General features: G+C 43.8%; 1 protein-coding gene across 8 annotated transcripts in view; it reads right to left on the minus strand.

The window, feature by feature from the left end:
* Positions 1 to 1,791: 1,791 nt before the first annotated feature.
* ARID1B (AT-rich interaction domain 1B) overlaps positions 1,792 to 20,393 on the minus strand; it is a 413,915-nt gene continuing 395,313 nt past the window's right edge. For all 8 annotated transcript variants that reach the window (XM_060029731.1, XM_060029728.1, XM_060029725.1 and 5 more), the window contains 5 exons: positions 16,619 to 16,769; positions 13,847 to 13,943; positions 11,659 to 12,442; positions 9,688 to 9,818; positions 1,792 to 7,178 (listed from right to left, as the gene is read on the minus strand). In XM_060029731.1, coding sequence (XP_059885714.1) covers positions 5,454 to 7,178; positions 9,688 to 9,818; positions 11,659 to 12,442; positions 13,847 to 13,943; positions 16,619 to 16,769 — 2,888 coding nt within the window. In that variant the 3' untranslated portion in view covers positions 1,792 to 5,453. The remainder of the gene's footprint in view (positions 7,179 to 9,687; positions 9,819 to 11,658; positions 12,443 to 13,846; positions 13,944 to 16,618; positions 16,770 to 20,393) is intronic.

A 20,393-nucleotide genomic window follows, 5' to 3' on the forward strand; every position in this document is an offset into this window, starting at 1 on the left:
TGAACATACAGATCCAGGGCCAGCTAAATACCAAATTTATGCAGAAGATCAAAGCTCAGGCTTCATTTATTTACCTGACCTTAAGCTTACACGGAAATGAAGAACACCCTTAATTCCACTTCTATATCCCACAGATATATGGCCCATCTCCAGCTAAGTGTGAAGACTGCAGTCCTTTTTCTCTAGGGAAGCTCTCTGCTGTGCATATCAGACGAAAAGGAATAGCAAAGAAAACACTGTGATGGGCCACCTGTGGTATTTGACCCCTGAAATATGTTATGAGCCACTTTTCTTTTTTTTTTAGAAGGACAGGACAGGACAAGGTTACTGCATGACTGCACTGTATTCCAGAGATGTGCTTCTTCCCCAGGCCTGCAGAATGAAAGGTGAGGTCTCCTACCACCTCTGGATATCTGACAGCCAAAACTGACATTCAGTAGAGAAATTATGCAGAATCCCCCTTGGCACTAAACACAGCCAATCAATAGGCTAAGCTTTTACGGCTTTTACTAGAAAACCAAAACCAAACAAACAAGTCACACAAACTGTGCGACTATGAAAATGGAAAGATTCTTAGACCAGATTTTTAAATTATGTGAAATACGCTTTCGGGCACTCACCAAACGGAAAGTGTGTATGTATGTTTGGGATTCATATATGGTAATCGCTTAGGTTACAAGCCCTTTATACAATTATCTAATTTAATCCTCACCAATCTTGAGGTAGGTGTTACACCCACATTACAGGTGAGGAAGTGAGTTTCAAAGAATCTAAGTACCTTGCTGAAGGTCACGGAGAAGCAAGAGAAGATTCCGTGACGTCTCCTTCAGTGAGGACATCTCAGCTTCAGTTTAAGAAATAAGAATACACTGAGGATAAGCAAGGAACATGGATGTTTAGAAGTCAAGCATGATCCTCGGCTGATGCAGTGATTTCCCAGAGCTCTGCAGCACGTGTATATGGATTAAAAAACAAAATGTCCAAGGTTGGTTAAGTCAGGAAATATTCAGTACTTGGGGTAAACAGATTTCTTTTTTGTAGGATTTCTCAGTCTTTAACGTGATACTATAGATTATAGATGGCCAAGAGGGGAACATGTGAGGAGTGTTTTTTTTTTTTTTTTTTTTAGATCTCCTCTGCTTCTTAGAATATACTTTAGAAAAAGCTGGGGTAAAACTTGAAAAAGTCCTTGAAATCAGATTCAGGAAGAAAAATGAGTCTCATACTTTGGGACACATTGGATGTTCTTCCCCCACCTTCCCCTCAGGGTTTCATATATTTAAATCCCAAGTGAATTAACTTGACTTTGGCATTTGAGGGGATTGCACGACTTGGATCGTCATTAAAACAAACGTACGACTGGAAATCAGCCGATAGAAGCATGAAACACAGTGACTGGAGATGCGCATGGGCGCGTGTGGCGGTTTGTGGAACTTAAGAACAAAAAAGCCCTTAAATAAGGTCTCCTTGTATAGTTTCAGTCAATTCCTGAACTTCCAAGGGCTGATCACGTAAGCTGGGATCACTGGGTGCCAGGCTATTGACTCTGGCTTTTTCCCCTCCACTTGGGAACGTACAAGCACCCTCGTGTGCAGAGAATCAGGAAGGGAACCAGACGCTTTAGAGTCACACTGCAGGGCTGGAAGGGGCCTCAGAGACCGGCTGTCCCACTGCGTTTTCTAGAGCTCACAAGCATGTGGGTCAGGCCCCAGCTGAGAGTTGACTGAGTTCTGATTTTAGGCCAGAACTCTTCTTATACCAGACCCCAATTCCCACAGCTAGATCCTCGCTTCACTTCTTAGTCAACAAAATGTACTCAGTGTTCTCAGTGCATAAAAGCTGTATTTGGAAGATGAGTTTATTTCTGTAATTGTCTGACAAGAACGACCAGAACATAACTGAATCAGGGTCTTGGCTCATGAATGACCCTTCAGCACCTAGAACAACAGAGCTTGGCACGCAGCATGTGGTCAGTGCATTTCTGCTGAATTAATGAATAACGTGACATCTTAGCAGGTCATATACTATCACCATGTACTGGCATTTTTAAAAGCTCATTTGACTCTGAGGTTCTCCAAGAGAGCTGACGGGATGGCAGAGTGTGGGCATATCAGGCAGCTGCGCTCAGCTCCCCAGATAAAGAAGTGAAACAAAACTCAGCAAGAAAATGGGCTGTTTGAATTGTCACTTTGGCTCATTTATAATACTTTCTTTGCTTCCTTGCAGGTGAACAGATATGGGAATCTGTACATGGTGTTTGATAAAAAATGAAATATTTCCAGCAGGTTTTAAATGGATGATTTCAGGGCTAAAGCCATTTTCTTTTCGTAAAAGAGGTAGTTAATAGCTTTCATTCTTTATCACCAAACTGCTCATACCCCCTTAAAAGAATCGTTCTCCATTATAACTTTACAAAAACTGCCTAACTAGTTTTTGAATAGGCCACATTCACCAATAAAAACTGATTCTATATCATTCCCAATCTCAAACAAAACATTTGAATAGTTATTTCTGCACACATGCCACCCAGTAATATCTTATGTGACATTAAAGAATTCACTCAAATACCAACAGATTCAACTTTATAGCACCATTCCAAAATACTAAACTTTCTTTGCACCTTTATTTTAATCTTTTTTTTTTTTTTTTGGTACACATTTAAAGTATGGGCATCCTGTAAATTTCTGAAAAGCCTCATAGGAAAAAAAAAACCAACTCATTTTTAGGACAAAGCAATAACTCAGTTTGTAGGCAAGATGATCTCAGGCAGGTTGTAAGTTCTTCATGGGCTTCTGTAGTCTTCATTCTGGGGTGAAAATGTAGAAAGGATGCTAAAATCTTCCTGGATTATTATAGAGATTATGCTGTGTATCGTATGTAAAATCTTTTTGCTCAGACTCTAGGTATCGATAACAACCATGACAACAAAAGTCTTTTGTAATGATTTTACTCTTTTGATTGACAAACTTCCAAGTTTGTGTATACCTTTTATTCATACTCTGTAAGAGAGAAATTAGAATAATATTGAATTCCCTCTTACAAGTCTCCGTATTTGAAGGTTGGAGCACTAGAATCTGTTCTTAGCAAGCAGATGTATTTAAAGTAGAATTATAAATGGGTTTTAAATTCAACATATATTTGGCTGCCTTATTATATAAGAAGACTGAGTAATGTGGGAGTTGCCAGATGATGAGAACGCTTGCAGAAAAAATGTTGTCTTGTAACACTGGAGTCCTGGTTCACACTCTGATGATAACTGAGCGCTCTCGTCTAACTCTTCCATGTATTATCGTGAGTAATGTGCGCCCGGGTAACAGGTCTGGCGAATGGACTTGGAATTTCTGAGTCTGCTGAGATTGTAAGGTGGTGCGAAGAGGTAGAGTCAGAAGGGTGTCCACTAACAGCTGAACTCTGCAGCCGTTTCAAAGAAATTGATTGTTACATAATAGCAGTCAACGACCCAGGAAGAAAAAGTTTAAATTAGAAGTGACAAGTATTAAAAAGCTGCTGTGCACCGGGTAGGAAGGAATATGAGGATATTAATATGCCCTGAAATAGAAATAATCACTTTGCACTATGTACACCACATACAATATAACATATTCTCTTTAACATTGCACAATATAAATATTATACACGGTGGAGTAAACTAATGCAAAATAACTTTGAGGCACACAAGAGAAACATGGAATAGATTGAACTCTGATCGAAATTAAGATGGGGATAGAAAAAGGCAGGGTGTTAACCTGGCAGGCCAGTGAGCTCCTGGGATCTCACCTCAAGGGCCGGCAGCCACCTCCCATGCACACTGAAAATTCTCATACCTCAATGTTGTTAGAGTTGATCGCTTCAAACAAAGACTAATTAGCTAAATACTTTGAGAAAATCAAACTGTTGCTCCCCACTCTCAAGTAGGTAACCCTTAAAGGTCCCTCCCGACCTCAGGGTTTCTTAACGAGGGGCTATGTTAGTACACGGCTGTTTTCCCCCTATTTGTTACCTGGTTACTATGAAACCACTTTAAGGAAACTAGAACAGTATTCAAGAACACCCATCACAGTGCTTAACAAGATTTAATGTACATTTATTCTTAACATGTGGAACATATAAAGATTTTATACTGAATAAATGATATTCATTAAGCCAGAGGAAAAGGAGGAATTTACATCAAGTTTTTTTCTTTTTTTTTTAAACTACATTATCTTGAAATACAAATGTGGATTCTCTTCACTGAAAAATCTTTGAAGTTGTGTTTCTTCCTTTTAGTTGTATTTTTTTCTTTTTGTCTGTACTGGTAACCATTGTCTAAATCAATCCATATGCAACCATTTCCACACCTTGATTCATGAAGCAAATTGTGATCAGCTGCTCTCCCGAAATAGAGCATGACTTTATACATACAGAAACTTGTACATTACCCTCTTTTTTTTTGTTTTTTTTGTTTGTTTTTGTATTTTTTCTTTTTTTTTGGAGATATGGCCCTAATGAAAAAATATATAAAATAAAAATAAAAAATTATTTAAATCTACCATCACTTCGTAGTTACCACATCATGAAAAAGAAACTAAAAACTCTGTACTAAAAAAAAAAAAAAAGGAAAAGAAAAAGAAAAGAAAAAATGAGGGTATGTTTAATGTACAACTTCTATATACATCACAGCCCATAGGCAGTAAAAAAAATATTTAAAAAATGATTAAAGGAATTGTGAAGAACTGTCATGTGGAAGGTCAAACAACAGACAGCAGACATGACGGTAGTGGTGAGGAAGCAATTTCTGTTGATCGTTGTCAGGTATGTGTTTTCAATCTTAACTTAAAGAAACATTGTTTTTGCTCCTAGCCTAATGTAACCATTTTCCTGTGGAGAAACCAGTATCATTTCATACTTTGACTGCTGACTGACACACCTCCGTGAGCCCCTATACCTACATCTCTAGAAGTTTCTATTGCACAGAGCTTTGGGCGATGGGATGCAGTTTTAATTTTTTCATTATTTGAAGAATAACACAGCTAGGAAATTGATAATTTTTCACCTTTTTGCCTCAGTGTGGTGAAATTTTCCCATCTTAGCATCTTTTACCCTAACTTTTTTCTTTAAAGTCAATTCGCTTCCCAAAAAATGCAGTAAGACATGGAAAAGCACATTAAAAAGAAAACCGGTGAAAAACAAAAAGTGACCTTTGAATGCACTAGACAGCAACTTTGGTTAAAAAAAAAAACCAACAAAATAAAAAAAAACCCAAAAGGATGTACTTATACACACAGATGGCAAATATTAATTTCATAACTGTTCGAATTAATTATCTCTTTAATTCCCAATTGGTAAATAGTGGATGGGGCAGAGGAGCAAAGATTTTCTTTCCATCTTCCTACACTGGAGAAACAAGAACAGAAAACAGCCAGTTATACGGGAGCCTCTAGTCTTCACTCACACATGCTGCCTTCTCACTGATGTCATAACTGCCCAATCTGAAACAGTACATCACAGATGACAGACGCAACCAGAGAGTTCAGGACGGCTGATATCGAGATATCCAGCAATCGACCCTCGTGCAGAAGGAACTCTGAGCGGTTCTCGTCCACTCTGGCCATGGCCAGCAGAGCCTTGGCCGCCCTGCACATCATGTCCACGCTAGGGGGCTCTAGAGGCGGGGGCTGCATGTGCATGAGGTTATGCTGGCTCTGCTGATACTGGGCCATCGTGACCCCATCCTCTAGGAAGCTTATCAAGTTCCCGATGCTTCCTTTCTGCACAGCTATGGCCCTTGCAGCCAGCGCGTCCCCTTGGGCAAGGTTCGATAAAAGCGCCATGGACATTTCTCGACAGACTGGGTTTTTGCGATCCCCAACGTACCTAACTAACGTGGCATAGAATTTCTCCTGACGACTAAATGGAGGCGTAGCCAAGATCAGGTCCACATTGTTGTCCTGGATGCTGAGTTTACAGAGCGTCTCCAGCACAAGTCTCTGAGGCGACAGGACAGAGTTGGGTCCCACAGTGGGAAAGGGGTCTTGTGCCTCTGCTGACGGGCACACCATCCAGTGCAGCAAGCCATCCAATATTGGCAAGCAGATGCTTTCCGTGTAAGCAGACAAGTCTAGCTGCCCAGAAATGTTGGCCAAGGTGACCAACGTGTTATCCCTTAAGACCTCGAGGCAGTCCCACCACCACTCATCTTTGCTGCAGGCCACCCCTTTGTCCTCGTCTTCCTCCTTCTCGTAGGTCTGCGGCGCTCGTTTTCTCTCGGGATGCTCGTGGTGAAGAAGAATCAGCTTCCCCAGGATCAGCACCAAGCCTGGATGTTTGGACATTTCAGCGTCATTCCCAGGCACAAAAGACAAGCTCCGGACAATATTCGACACGCAGATGCAGCGCTTAGCCAGCGAGTCCTGCCAGTGCGCGACGGTGCAGAGCGGAGCCTCGTCCCGGCTCCGCGGCTCGTCCTCCAGCAGCTTGATATTGCGGTGACTTTTGGCTTGATGGATTCCAAAGGGAAACTTACTGCTTTCGGTTTGGGTACCAGGGTTTGCGTCTTCAGGAAGAGCCCCTGGCCGAGCAGACAGGACGTCATCAATGGTTGCAATGATGCTCTTCTCTTGCTGCTCTTCAGGGTCCCCTTTGCCTTCTTGCTCTTTCTTTCTACCTGTGGCGCTTAAAGGGGGAGGTGGACGCCTGCGAGGAGGAATTTCCATCTTGCTCTCAAAGTGAGTCTGGATGTGCTCGGTGGTGTCCCCGCCACCGAGCTGCCAGTGCAGAAGTCCACTGCTGAACTCCTGAACACGGCCCAGCTTGTCAGACCGGTCGACGACAAACAGGTTGTTCTTTTTGACTATCTTTATTGGCAGCTTGTCGAACTTACTGGCTTGCCTGGGCTTCTCCTTTGGATCCGCGGTGGCATTGGGGGAGGCCAAGGCCATGCTGCTCCTGTCCTCAGTCTCCGCCTTCCCACCGTCTTCCTCCTCGTCCTCCTCCTCGTCTTCCTCCTCATCAATACATTCGGCATCTTCTTCCTCTTTCCCAGAATCGTCGGCCAAGGACTGGCTGTCATCTCTCTTTACCACATTGTGATCAAGTGCTTTTTGGCTGGGGTCTCCCACTTCATATTCCATAAGAATCCCAAAAATGTCAATCAGGCATTTCCTAAAGTACTCTACTAAAAGTTCAAGAAATCCGGACAACTAGAGAGACGAGAAAGAGAAGAGGTACCATGTCATAACCTCAGGTGCGACTGAGTGGGTGAAAATCCTGAGAGCTAGCAATGCATTTGCTATGATTATTTTCATGTTTTGATTCCTTTTTGGCTAGGCCAGGAAAGAGAAACCATATGTCAGCTAGAACTATCTTCCTGAATTTTTCATTATTGATCAAACCAACATTTACCATCTTTCTTATTTGCTGTTTACCTTCTTACAGTATCAACATGAAAACTTCCTTGTTATTTTCACATTTCTGATATTGTCAGTGAGGGAGTGCTCTGCTGTTCTGTACCTTTGTTTCTGACTTAGACACGATGCAATCATGACTAGAAGAGTGGGAACGTGGATTTTCTAGACTCATTTACCCAAACTGAGTCTGTCCTCTTATTTATCTAAAACTTTGCTTGCCTGGATTTTTATGGTTATTATTCTAGGATTTTATGGTTATTTTTGTCTTAGGTGCCATAGGTTATTCTAATTTACATTCTCCATATATTTGGGGGAGAAGATAATTTCAGCAATGTAGTAGCTCATAAACACAAATCAATTTAGTCCCTGATAAATGAATGAGAATGTTTCACAGAACGCACTTGTGTATTTTAGCTATTCACAACTCCAGCTGAAAGACAAAAGCCACTATGAGAACCATCTTTGTTTCCTTTAAGCAAATGTTTATATCAAGAAAACCAACATACTCCATGGTTAGCAACTGGCCTGATCCCTCCCTCAATCCCGTGCTGCTGCATTTAGGGATGATAAAGGGTAAGTATGTGAACAAGGATTTCTTAATGACAGATGTTATGGAAATCAACCATAATTTCATATCCTGCTGTAAGTTTCCTGAAAGTGGGTTTGAAACAATTATTAAGAAGTAAGAGGAGGGCTTCCCTGGTGGCGCAGTGGTTGAGAGTCTGCCTGCCGATGCAGGGGACACGGGTTCGTGGCCCGGTCCGGGAAGATCCCACATGCCGCGGAGAGGCTGGGCCCGTGAGCCATGGCCGCTGAGCCTGTGCGTCCGGAGCCTGTGCTCCGCAACGAGAGAGGCCACAACAGTGAGAGGCCCGCGTACCGCCAAAAAAAAAAAAAAAAAAAAAAAAAAGAAGCAAGAGGAAACCCAAGGACCAACCAGACAGTACTTGCCTTTAGGGGATGAAGGCACAATTTTTCAGGTGGAGGTTTGGATGTCGCCCCCCTCCCACCCCGCCCCCAACTTAAAGCTTAGTTTCTTCCCAGGGCAAGGGAAGAGGGAAAATTGCTGACGCAATTCTGGTTATGAAAAAGTGTGCTCAAGAGCAGTTAGTTCACCTAGCGTAAGGATGAAAAATTATTCCTCTAGCAAAGGTAGTATATATTCTTTTAATACTTATTTTCTGTTAAAATGGATTTCATGCAATGTTTATAACCTTATTAATATACTTGCTATCAACTGAAGAATTGCCTTTCAGGGCTCTAATGAGGACTTAAATGAGAGAAGAAAGAGGAAGTGGAAGATTCTGGTCCTAGTTCAGGAGAAGCAATGCAATTAGATGTTTTGGCTTTTTTCGGCAAAAGCAGAGTTGTTCATACACAGAAGGGAAAATAACCTTTTCTGATTTTTGTTTCTAAATATTTCTTAAAAAGTCTGTAGTCCAGCTGACTCTTGGGCCTTTTTCCTAATCCTCTGCTCCCTTGCTCTCTTCTAGCTATTATGCTGGAAGCTACTTGAAGACTAGAACAGAACAAAGGAGGGTTTTTTTTTGTTTTTTTTTTAAAGTAGTAGGCTTGTAAATGACTGCTTCAAAATAGCCTTGAGGGAGGCAGAGAAGGGAGGGAATGGACCAAGAAACAAGTTTGGCCATGACCTCACTACTATTGCAGCAGAATGATGGGTACAAGGGGGTTTCTTAAACTGTTTTCTCGACTTCTCTGTAATATTGGTTTGGCCAAAAAGTTCGTTCGGGTTTCCATAACAGACAAAACTCAAACGAACCTTCTGGCCAACCCAATACTATACATTTTCTGTAATATAAAAATTCTTTTTAAATTTTACATTTCTTTTTAATAAAAGAAAGATGTTAGGTCCCCCTGGAAAATAGGGTAATGTCTCACTGCTATCTACTGTATGGTAATGTCTCATCCAACACTGACTACAGCCATAACTTTGTGTTACATTTGGATTAATTCCCATTGGCTAATATTCATTCTAAACAACAATTTAATTTTACCACTATTGTCTATTCCATATACATACACACATGTGCACACAAGGTCACTATTTTCTTATGAGAAATATAGGTATGTGTGTATTTATACTAAAGACTGAAATAAATTATTATTCCAGACAAAATTCTCAGACAACTACACATTGACTGATGTTGGTTTATAACAGCTGCAATGATAAAAAAAATGTTAGCTGGTGAGTGCTAATTACCTGAGGCATTAGCTTAAGAATTAGGCAGTACTTCACTTTCTTATTCTAATTTGGTCCTCAGCTGGATTGCTGCTGGCTTACCTGGGAGAGATTGAAAGTAGCGACAGTGCTGTCATCATACAGAAGAATATTAATAGTGTCCAAAGCCCAAGTACTTTCAGCCAGAAGACCTGACTTAAGGGACATCATCACACGCCAGGCCTCAGGAGTAACTAAAAACGGGGGAAAAAACAAGGATGTGATTAATACTAACTCTACGCACGAAAGAATAGAAAATAACAAAAGAAAAAGAAGCAGAGTGTTAAGTTAAATACTGATTTTAAACAAATGTTCTGGGGGACAGTTAAACGTGGTCATTTCAGATTCTTAGGTGGAGGTGACAGCTGCACTAAGAAACTTCTGTGGTTGAAGAGCTTTTCGCTTCACAGGTTAAACAGAGGTGGGAGTGAGTAAGCATGAATGAGCCTTTCCGTATGTCTTCTTTTGCTCCGTTCACAAATGTCTCAAGGTGGCGTCTTCCGAAGGCTGGTGAATACGCAGAATATAAGCAGAATTTAATTCCCAAGCAGCACCTTCTCAGATACAAAGCCTTCATTCTCCCGTGCTGTCTTCTGTCTGAGCTCCTGCCCACACAACGTGCTGCTAAGTATTAGCACTTTGACGGTTCAGGTTTTTCAGGAGGTTGGCTTGAGCCAGAGCGATAAGGGGAAAAGATCTGTAAGATCTGTCAAAAGATGGGGCTGGGAGGAGAGGCCCATCATGTGCCTGAAATTTCAAGGGAAGCCATCTCAGGAAACCGGCGGCAGCACGTGGTTCCGGCAGTCGGAACTCCCCACAGCAGCAGGCAGCCCAGACGCCAACAGCAAGCTTCCGTGTGGGGGTCGTGGGTTTCCACCTTTATTTTAATTCCATCTAGTTCTCAAATTTTCTAAGATAGGCACATAATACTTTTGCAGTAGAAAAGGCAAGCTTTCATTTTAAAATAAGGAACATAAGTTTCCCTAGGTTGGTATAACATGGACTAAGAAATTTTTTTAAAATTTAAATATATATATATTTATTTAAACATCTATACACACACACATAAACACACAAATACATGCGTATATTTTTACATATATATTTCCATACGTAACATGGTGCTCAGGGTCTATCTCTCTCTCGCCTCCAGTACCCTTTCTATGTAGAACTCCTTACTCCCCACCCCCCATATACATCCTTAATGTCCAGTGATTGAAAACATCCTTAATAGCTTTAATTTTCTAATCACTGCAACTGATTTCAAGCCACGTGATTCTGAGATTTTTGGAAAAAAATTTTTATACAACTGAACCCTATTATTTCTTTTGCTGTGTTAAAAAGTACTTCAAAAATAATGCAGAAAAACTCTGGGTACTCCCAGATACTCCGAATCTCTATTTAGTATTCAGAACGCTCCGAATAGGATGAATAGGTGACATCAGCGTTCAACGGAAAGAGTTCCTCGGCCGCTATCAGCAGTGCTGCCCGGATTACAGCAATTCTGTGTATCGTGTCATATGGAGTTCCATACTGCACATCACGCATCTATCTACATAGCACAGTCAGTTTTCTGTTTAGCTCCTGGGGAAACTCACTGTATGTTGTTGCCAAAATTACAGAGTGACCTGCCGTCAAATCTTCTCAGGCCGCCCTAGTGTTTCATCAGCCTGGCAGCTGTTCTATTAGGCACACATGGCAGAGATTGAGTGTTTGGTTAAGATCAAATCTTTAAGCCCAAAACACAGTCCACAGTCACTGAGGAATCCCTGGTCTCTCACATGGAGCTCTACCCTCTCACACAAATAACACTCACACGTAAAAATGCCATTTTAACTCTCGCTCTTCTCTGGCACTACTGCTTAACTCATATGAGCAGCTTCCAACTGTAGCTCCTGCACAAAAACACGTCCTGATGGTCTGTAGTCACAGAATGGCATCCCTTTGAGATTAAGCAACTACATCCAACCTGAAGTTAAAGTTCTAGATCACAACAGGAATTCATTTCAGGAGCAGAGCCTTGGGAGTACTTACCAATATCTTTTGAGGTAATCTTCCGCCTTTGTTTCAAGACGGGCTGTGACGCTTCCACAGAGCCAGGAGGAAAGGTAATCTCCCTTCTGACTGGGGGCGGCTGGGGGGCCGGCCCCGTGACCTGGGCCGTGGGGACGGTGGGCATGACCTTCTGCATCTTCATGGAGGGGAGGAAGGGGGACTTGCTGGGAGACATGCGGCTCTCCAGGGAGCGCTGGAAGGAGGCGGGGCTGGGCGCCCTGGAGATATGATTTGGCAGCGACGGTGGCGTCTGGTAGGATGACTGAGGCGGGCGCGTGATGGGCTGCATGGAGGCTGAAGAGGACATGTAAGGCTGACGCTGGCTGACGTGAGAAGGCCACTGGCTCTCGTGGTTTATCCTTTGATCAGGTACCATCATGTCGTCCGTGCGGTTCATGCCTGGGTAAGGAGGTGTCTGTGCAGGGCCGCCGGGGCCTTGCCTGCTCTGGTAGGGATAAGGCATATCGTTGCGTGTCGCCCACATACTCTGCTGAGGCCCTTCACTGGAAGACGACTGCATTGGGCCGCCCATCATCTGGGGTGGGATCCCGTGCGCCTGTATCTGCCCCGGGCCTTGCATCCTCTCCCTGGTGTAGGGGTACGGGTACTGTCCCTGGATGGGCCTCCTGTCGGGTCCGGAGTAGGAACTTCCGTACTGGTTATACATCTCTTGCTGCTGGTTGCCATACTGCATGTTGTACATGTCTCCCTCGTGGCGTTTGGCTGGAGGCCCATACACGCCATCCATATGGCGCTTGTAATTCTGAAAATTCACACAAAGACAGATCATACTGATGTGCTTTTCCAGGTATAATCACACACTTGAATTATGCAGAACAGTTATTACCTGGTAGAATGTGCATTTCCAAATGAATATGGGAAGCTCCCACAACATCTACGGACTAACAATTTACGCACTATATTCAGTATTGCATAAACCAGGTCACATACTCTGAAGGAGCTTCCGCGGTTCGTTTTCATGTGCTTCAAATTTTCTGCGGGGGGGCGGGGGGGGGGGAAGCCTTCTCGCCTGGTTATTTTCCAGGGCTGCAATTTGGGGAGTGTATGGTTTTGGTGACCACCACAGAGGCAGTGCCGAACAAGGGCTTGGGGATGCACTAGGGTGACTTCCGTAGGTAGAGAGAGACCTCATCGGAAGGGACTGAGCCCTTTGAGGGCCAGCCCGAAGGGGTCCTGGGTTAAACAGATTCCTTGGGCCTAACTTTACAGAATAACTTCCACACGGAACCTGGCTCTTCAGACTGGACCTGTGCCCCCTGACACCTGACATTCCAGGGCCCCGTCCCGACTTCCAGCTTGTGTGGGTCACATTCTCCATGAAAGCCTCTGAGGGCAGGGCTGGTGCAGCCCTGCTCCTAACTCTCCTCCCCAGGGACGCCGGGGGTTCCAGCACTTGATCAGGGTGGGAAGCTCCTGATGAGAGGGAGGGAGGGAGATGCTCATATGCTAATTAGCGTTCTTTCACTTTACTTGAAAACTATTTAAGATCAGTTGGTTTGATAATACAATTCACTGTAGAAACATGCTCCAATAAAATTAAATAAATGTTTAAAATCCCTTCTATTTTACAAGAGGTCTTAGACCTGAAAAGTGGTTTAGAAACAGTAAATTCCTGTGTCTGAAAAGCCATGGCATATTGTGCAATCCTCTGCACTGGTCGTGATAACTGCAAGGTTACCTCACATACTTCACCACCATCTCTGAGCTGCAGCGCTGTGTAAACAGCATGAACCTAACACCTATCCTATAAAGTGAAAATAGGCGGTCATTAATATCTTACTCTTAAAAACAAATCAACTTTCACTATTAGTATGTAATATTTTAAGTTGTTTTCCCTACATATCCTCTTTAAAACATATCGACAAATTTCTGTGCTAAAATGAACACACATATGTCTAAACCATACTTGAACTTGGGCTTATTATTTACAAGGATGAAATGTCCTTAACTTCCTACGACATGTTATATTTTCAAGAGCTATTTCTAATTTTCTGATTTCAAAATCCTAGGAATATTTTTGAGCAAAAACAAACATAACCTGATTGTTATATGTCATTTTTGTTATACTTCCTAAAACTGTCCAGAAGTAGTACGAGTTTGAATTTTAAACAGAAAGCACAGAGATGCATGCCGCTCGCCAACTCACCGTCTGCTGTGGATACAGGCCCGGCTGGTGTCCTCCATATGCTGGCTGTCCTGAGGGAGGGCCTTGGCCTGGGTACTGTTGCCCGTAAGGTTCATGCCTAGAATGAGGCATTCAAAGAGAACTTCACTTACCATGGACCTCAGGCCAAGGGAGGAAGGAAGAGTCCATTTCTGGAAACCCCACTGCACCCTCCAGACAGGCGCTGGCAGCTGCAGCAGCAGTTCAGCTCCCAGCAGAAGGGGTGGTAGCACCCACTCTGGGGACGCTGCCGATCCCTGGCCGGTGGATGGGAGGAGCCCCGCTGGACGGAGCCACCCTCCGCCTCTGAAGAGAGGCCCCGCCCATCCACTGAGGGACGGGGAGGGCACGGCACAGGCTGATGTGAGGTATTAACGAGGGCAAGAAATAACAGGAGGGGCTTGCCTGGTGGTGCAGTGGTTGAGAGTCCGCCTGCCAATGCAGGGGACACGGGTTCGAGCCCTCCACATGCCGCGGAGCAACTAGGCCTGTGAGCCACAGCTGCTGAGCCTGCGCGTCTGGAGCCTGTGCTCCGCAACAATAGAGGCCGCGACAGTGAGAGGCCCGTGCACCGCAATGAAGAGTGGCCCCCGCTCGCCGCAACTAGAGAAAGCCCTCGCACAGAAACGAAGACCCAACACAGCCATAAATAAATAAATAAATAAATCTTAAAAAAAAAAAAAAGAAATAACAGGAGAACCAAAGAATCAAAGCAGTATTTCTAGGAGTACCAGAACACTGGCATATAATGGTGGAAAATGTTTATATGTCTTACTTTCTCATCGTGAATATAAAATGTGCAAGTTTTTAAAGGGATACTTCAAAATCAATCCAAATGATACTAAGTATAGACAAAACTACTCAAAATTTCAAAGTCCTATGACCTTAAAAGGCTACAAAAAAGAATAACAGGGATGATTTAAGTACGTCTATTAAATCTTAAAATGGGAATGAGCAATACATTTATTTCCTATTGAGAAGTTATAAATACCATAAAAATAGCATGTTTAAAAGAGCAATGAATCGAAAACTTAAAAACTAAGCTGGTGTAGATAGTATATTGAATCTTGTAAGAAAGAGAATACTTGGACTGAATATACTCCTAAACTGGTCAAGGAGTGAGAATAAGAAGGAAAATAAATGAATTTTTAGAATATCACATGTAAAACAGATACATGGGAAGTTTTTGCTAATGACATGGATATCTAGAAGGTAGCTTACAGTTAGGAGGAAAAAAATATAATTGACATGGATAAAATTTCAGCCGAACGAGTAACACTCTTCAGAAGAGAAAACTTAATGAGGTAAATCCTAATGTGGTAGAGTCCAAATGACTATTAAACCCAGGCCACGCACTATTCCAGAAAGCATTCCAGAAGAAACAGAAAAGCATATTTGCTTGGGTTCCTTTAAGAATATATGTCCCAGGATGACTGTTCTCCATTTAATCCCATCAGCCTACCCCTCACCCCCTACCCTCACCAAAGCTTTTCCTGGACCCTCAAAAACAAACCAAACCTTAGTAAAACCCTGATCCAGTACACTAGACATCACACAATGGTAACTGACTGAGGCAGATTTCACAAATAAACCTTCACTAGGAGGTCAGAATAAGAAGTCGAGATTCCTGAGTCACTATTAGAAAGTACCACATGGCTTTGAGCATGTGAGGCTGTGTAACTCAAGAACCAGGCTCACAGAGGATGCTAGAAAGAAACCTTATTCGGTAAAACAGTGATTTTTCAAACCTTTTTTCCTTTGTGTTAAACCAGGGACACCTCACTACCTAACCTACAGCATGTGTACTGAGGAAAGGGGAGCAGTGTGGACGGAGGCCTCGCCACATGGGATTCCAAGGAAGCGATGGAAACCATTGCCTGTCCTGAGAACTGCCCGCGCAGCGACAGTTAGAAAAGGAGCCTTCTACTGCACCTCCACTGGTTTTCTTTAAAAATGTTAAATCGAAGCCTTTGTTTCTGAGCACTTCTCCGTTAGGGAGGTAACGAACATGCCAACCAAGGGAAGGGGCTTCCGTGGTTAAGGACCAAGGTCAGGAGCCTTCTTCACACAAAGAAGTCCACCCTAAGCCACTATTTTAGGAGGGAGCTTCCTCTCAGAGACGTTTCAATGACTTTCCTTCTATCTTATTAAAATAATCTGGGCCAGTAGTGCAACCTTACTTGCCATTTTAATATCAAGATGCTGTCCTGAAAAAAAAAAAAAAAAAAAAAAAGCTGCCCTGGCTTTTCTCAGAGATGTTTATTAAGGAACAAAGTATTCCCTCCCTGTTTAAAATGTTCACAGTGGAAACAACTGAAAAAACAACACCTGGAAGACCTTACCAAGAACCACTACCACTGAGCCTGCTGGCAGCCCAGTGTGGTACCACTGCCCAGACCTCGGCCTCTGGGAGACAGGCTGGCGCTGAGGTCACAGGAGGAGCCAGGTGTGGAGGCTCGAGGCGTGACCGCCCTGGCTCTTGCATCCTGAGAGAGGAGACTCTTGCCCTGGCCAGCCCAGCCCCAGCATATTTCTCATTTGTGCTTTTGGGCACTCGCTAATAAAAATACAGCTGTACTTGGTGGCCTGGGGACAAGGTCCTTCTCCCCAGTCCTGTGACAGTCGTCGACTGAAGGCAGCCACCTGACACGCACAATCCTTTGAAACTCCATCGGCTCCCCGGGCTCAGAAGTGTGTGTGTGAGGAGGGCAGTTTCTAGTGAGTTACCTCATCTTCCTCTTAGGAAACACTCACCTTCGATCGTAACTGGCTCCATAGGGAAACGGCTGCCGCTGCCCCATGCCTAGACTGGACATCGCTCCAGACGGGCTCTGGTTGTACATGTCCTGCATGCTGCTGGCAGCCATCTGTCCTTGCGTCATAAACGGCTCACTGCTTCCAGGCACTGCAATATTTTCAGGAACAGACGAAAAATTAAGCACTTTCAAAAGCCAAAGGGCCCAAACATCCCTTTCTAGTCATTGCTGTTATCCTTAATATGACAGACAACAATACCGACGAAAGAGCATAAGGTCTGGAGTCAAGATGGGCCCTGTTGGGGCAGGATTCTAAGATGGACCCTGAGGTCCCCCTTCCCCACCCCCGTACACACACCTTGTATGAGTCTCTCCCTCTGAGTGTGGGTAGAACCTACGAATGGGATAGGATGTCACTCCCAGGATTATGCTACATCACAGGGCAAAAGGGATGTCACAGATGTAATTAAAGTCACTAATCAGCTGGCTGAACTAACCAAAAGGGAGAGCACCTACATGGGCCCTTTAAATCAGCATCTAGAGGTGAGAGACGAGCAAGTCGGAGACACTCTCCCCCGCTGGCCTGAGAGGCCCATGTGTTAGGAACGAAGGAAGCCTCCAGGAGCAGAGAAGGCCCCAGATGACGGTCAATAAGAAAACGGGACCTCAGTCCGACAACTGCGAGGAAACAAATTCCGCCAACAACCTGAACAAGCTCAGAAGAAATGGAGTCCCGGCTGACAGCTTGATTTCTGCTGTGAGCTGAGAACCCACAGAAACTGCGAGGGCATACGTGTATGTTGTTTTAAGCCACAAGTTTGTGTTATGCAGTAATACAGGAAGCGAACACAGGCCCAGATCCATACTTATTTGGGTAAGCTGCTGAACTTCTAAGTTTAATTCCTTGTCTATAAAATGTGGTTGGGAATATCATCTCATGGAATGGTTGTAAGGAAGAGAGGAAATATAGAGAGAGAGTTACTTCCCTTCCCTTTTAGGGAAAAAAAAAAAAAGTGAAAACCTTAACATAACCACCCATGCGCTGACTCACTCTAAAATCAGGATGAAGAAAATCACTAGGGAGCTAAGAACAGCTCAAGAAGGGATGAGATACAACTATTGCTAACAAGGGGTAGAGTGTCAATTAGGTCAAATATGCAAATTAGCATTAGCTCAGAGCCTGAAGGAAATTGAATTGGGTCAGGCCCAGAAACTAGCCTGTAGGCAAATTAAACATTTTAATGCAAATCTTAATTGATATACAGTACTACCACCACCTGAAGGTTACTTTTATGTTCCATGGGATAAAAGCCGATTAAAATTTTGTGGGCTGATAAAATATGTTTGGCTGGTAGAGAGGTGCGAATAGCGAAGCCTGACACTGGCAGAATGTGTTTTGCTTTGTAAGGTGCTTTCACGTACTTTATATCTTACAAGATCTTAAATCAACCTGCAGTAGAACCAGTTTTGACGTTACTTTCCATTTTACAGATGTAAAAACAGACAGACAGAAATAAGGGAGATAACTAGAGCTAAATAACTTAATTCCCTAACATAAAGAGTTCTTAAAAATTAATAAGGAAAAAGACAATCAAATTAAAAAATGGGTGAACACGTCGATGGACATTCACAGGAAAAGACAAATAAATGGCCGCTCAATATATGAAAAGATGTATGATCTCATTTATAATTAAGGAAATCCAAGTTAAAACAACTGTGAGGCTTTCCCCCCTCCCAATCTGATTGGCAAATATTAAAACCACTGATAATAATCATTCTTGGTATGGGAGGACCCACATGCTCATGTTAAGAATATTAAATTGGTATAACTTGCCAATACCTGCTATGATAGGCTATATTTTGGTGACCCCCCCCCCCCAAAGAAGCACACCTCTGGGTGTTCCGTTCATAGCTTGTGAAGTCCCACCCACTAGGAGGCTGGGCACCAGCAAATGTGATGCAGCAGAGAGTTGTGAGGGCTGCAAGTGAGGCTGCACTCTTGGGAGTGCTCCTTCTGGAACCCATCTACCATGTCACGAGGCGCCCAAGGACCTCCAAGGAGAGGCCCTGTGGAAAGGCCCCACGGAGCAGGCCCCCACCAACAGCTCCAGGAGCTCCCAGCAGAACCTCCAGGTGACACAGCCATTCAAATGACACCCCAGCTCAGCAGAGCTCTCCGTCAGGCTTCAGTGGACAGCGGCCCCTCAGAGCCCCAGCTGAGCACGTGTGGAGCCCAGGGCCACCCCGCCCATCACAGGCTGTGAGACAGAATCAAGTGTTGTTGCTAAAGCTACTAAGTTTGGGGATAGTTTGTTACAATAGTAGAAGGTACTCAGTAAATGAAAAAAGAATTCTTATCCTTTGATGCGGTTATTCTCCTTCTAGGAATCTATTTCACAGAAACACTCTTACAAGTGTGAGAACACAGCCATGCTTCAACAATCACTGCATCATTATTTATAACAGCAAAATATTATGAACCAAACCACCCATTGCTAGAGCATTAGAAAGAATAAGTAGGACTGTATGTGCAGATGCTAATAAATATTCAACATACGCTGTTTGGGCTTCCCTGGTGGCGCAGTGGTTAAGAATCTGCCTGTCAAGGCAGGGGATACGGGTTCAAGCCCTGGTCGGGGAAGATCCCACACGCCGCGGAGCGACTAAGCCCCTGCACCACAACTACTGAGCCTGTGCTCCAGAGCCCACGAGCCACAACTACTGAGCCTGTGCTCTAGAGCCCACGAGCCACAACTACTGAGCCCACGAGCCACAACTACTGAGCCCGCGAGCCACAACCACTGAAGCCCACGCACCTATAGCCCATGCTCTGCAACAAAAGAAGCCACCGCAGTGAGAAGCCCGCGCACCACAACGAAGAGCAGCCCCCGCTGGCCTCTCTCCGCAACTAGAGAAAGCCCGCGTGCAGCAACGAAGACCCAACGCAGCCAAATAAAAATAAAAACACGGTTAAGTTAAACAATGTATAAATATTCACTTATTGTTCACTTACAAGCAGTTAATCAATCAATCCCTCAATCAGTGATGAATTAAGTGAGTAGGTGGGGAAGGCAGGCAGGTGGACAGGCGGGGCCGAGGCTACTCAGGGCTGCTGACTCTTAGACTGGGCTCTTTCATCTACTCCACCACCACACTACAGGTCGGCAGCAGGAGCGACAATACCGACACCAACAACAGGCAGTGTGATAGCCACTGACGTTGGTCGTTCAACAAAAAATCAGAGCGCCACCAAGCTCGCCGCCACGGTGTGGTGAACCGAGGAACGGAAAACTTCATTATACAGGGGGTAGGGCTGTAAGAAAATATGTTTCCTGTGGGTTTTCTGCTTATCCGCTTTAATTTGATACTAAATATACCAGTACCGTAAGGCAGCAGGTGAGCTGAAATAGACTGGGGAAATGCGAGGCAGAGCTGCCCGCTGAACCACTGTACCATTCACACGGTTGATGAAAACACATTGCAGAGCTACCTAGTATCTAGCCAGGTGATCCAGTCACCCCCCACTCCCATGTTTATTTTCATTATAAAACAATTAGCGGCGTACGGAAACAAAAGAAATAGAACTCTCGCTGTCTAACATAGCATATGGGTAGGATACTGGAATACTTCACAATAACTTTTGAAACCAGATTCCAAAACTTCATTATTTTTTCCATGTTATTGTCATATTTTCAGAGTCTAAAAATGTTATACATCCACCAACAGCACTAACAACGTGTTCCTTCTAGCGTCTCATACCACTAAGGAAGACA

The sequence above is a fragment of the Delphinus delphis genome, chromosome 14 (genome assembly GCF_949987515.2).
Source record: "Delphinus delphis chromosome 14, mDelDel1.2, whole genome shotgun sequence".
NCBI lineage: Eukaryota > Metazoa > Chordata > Mammalia > Artiodactyla > Delphinidae > Delphinus > Delphinus delphis.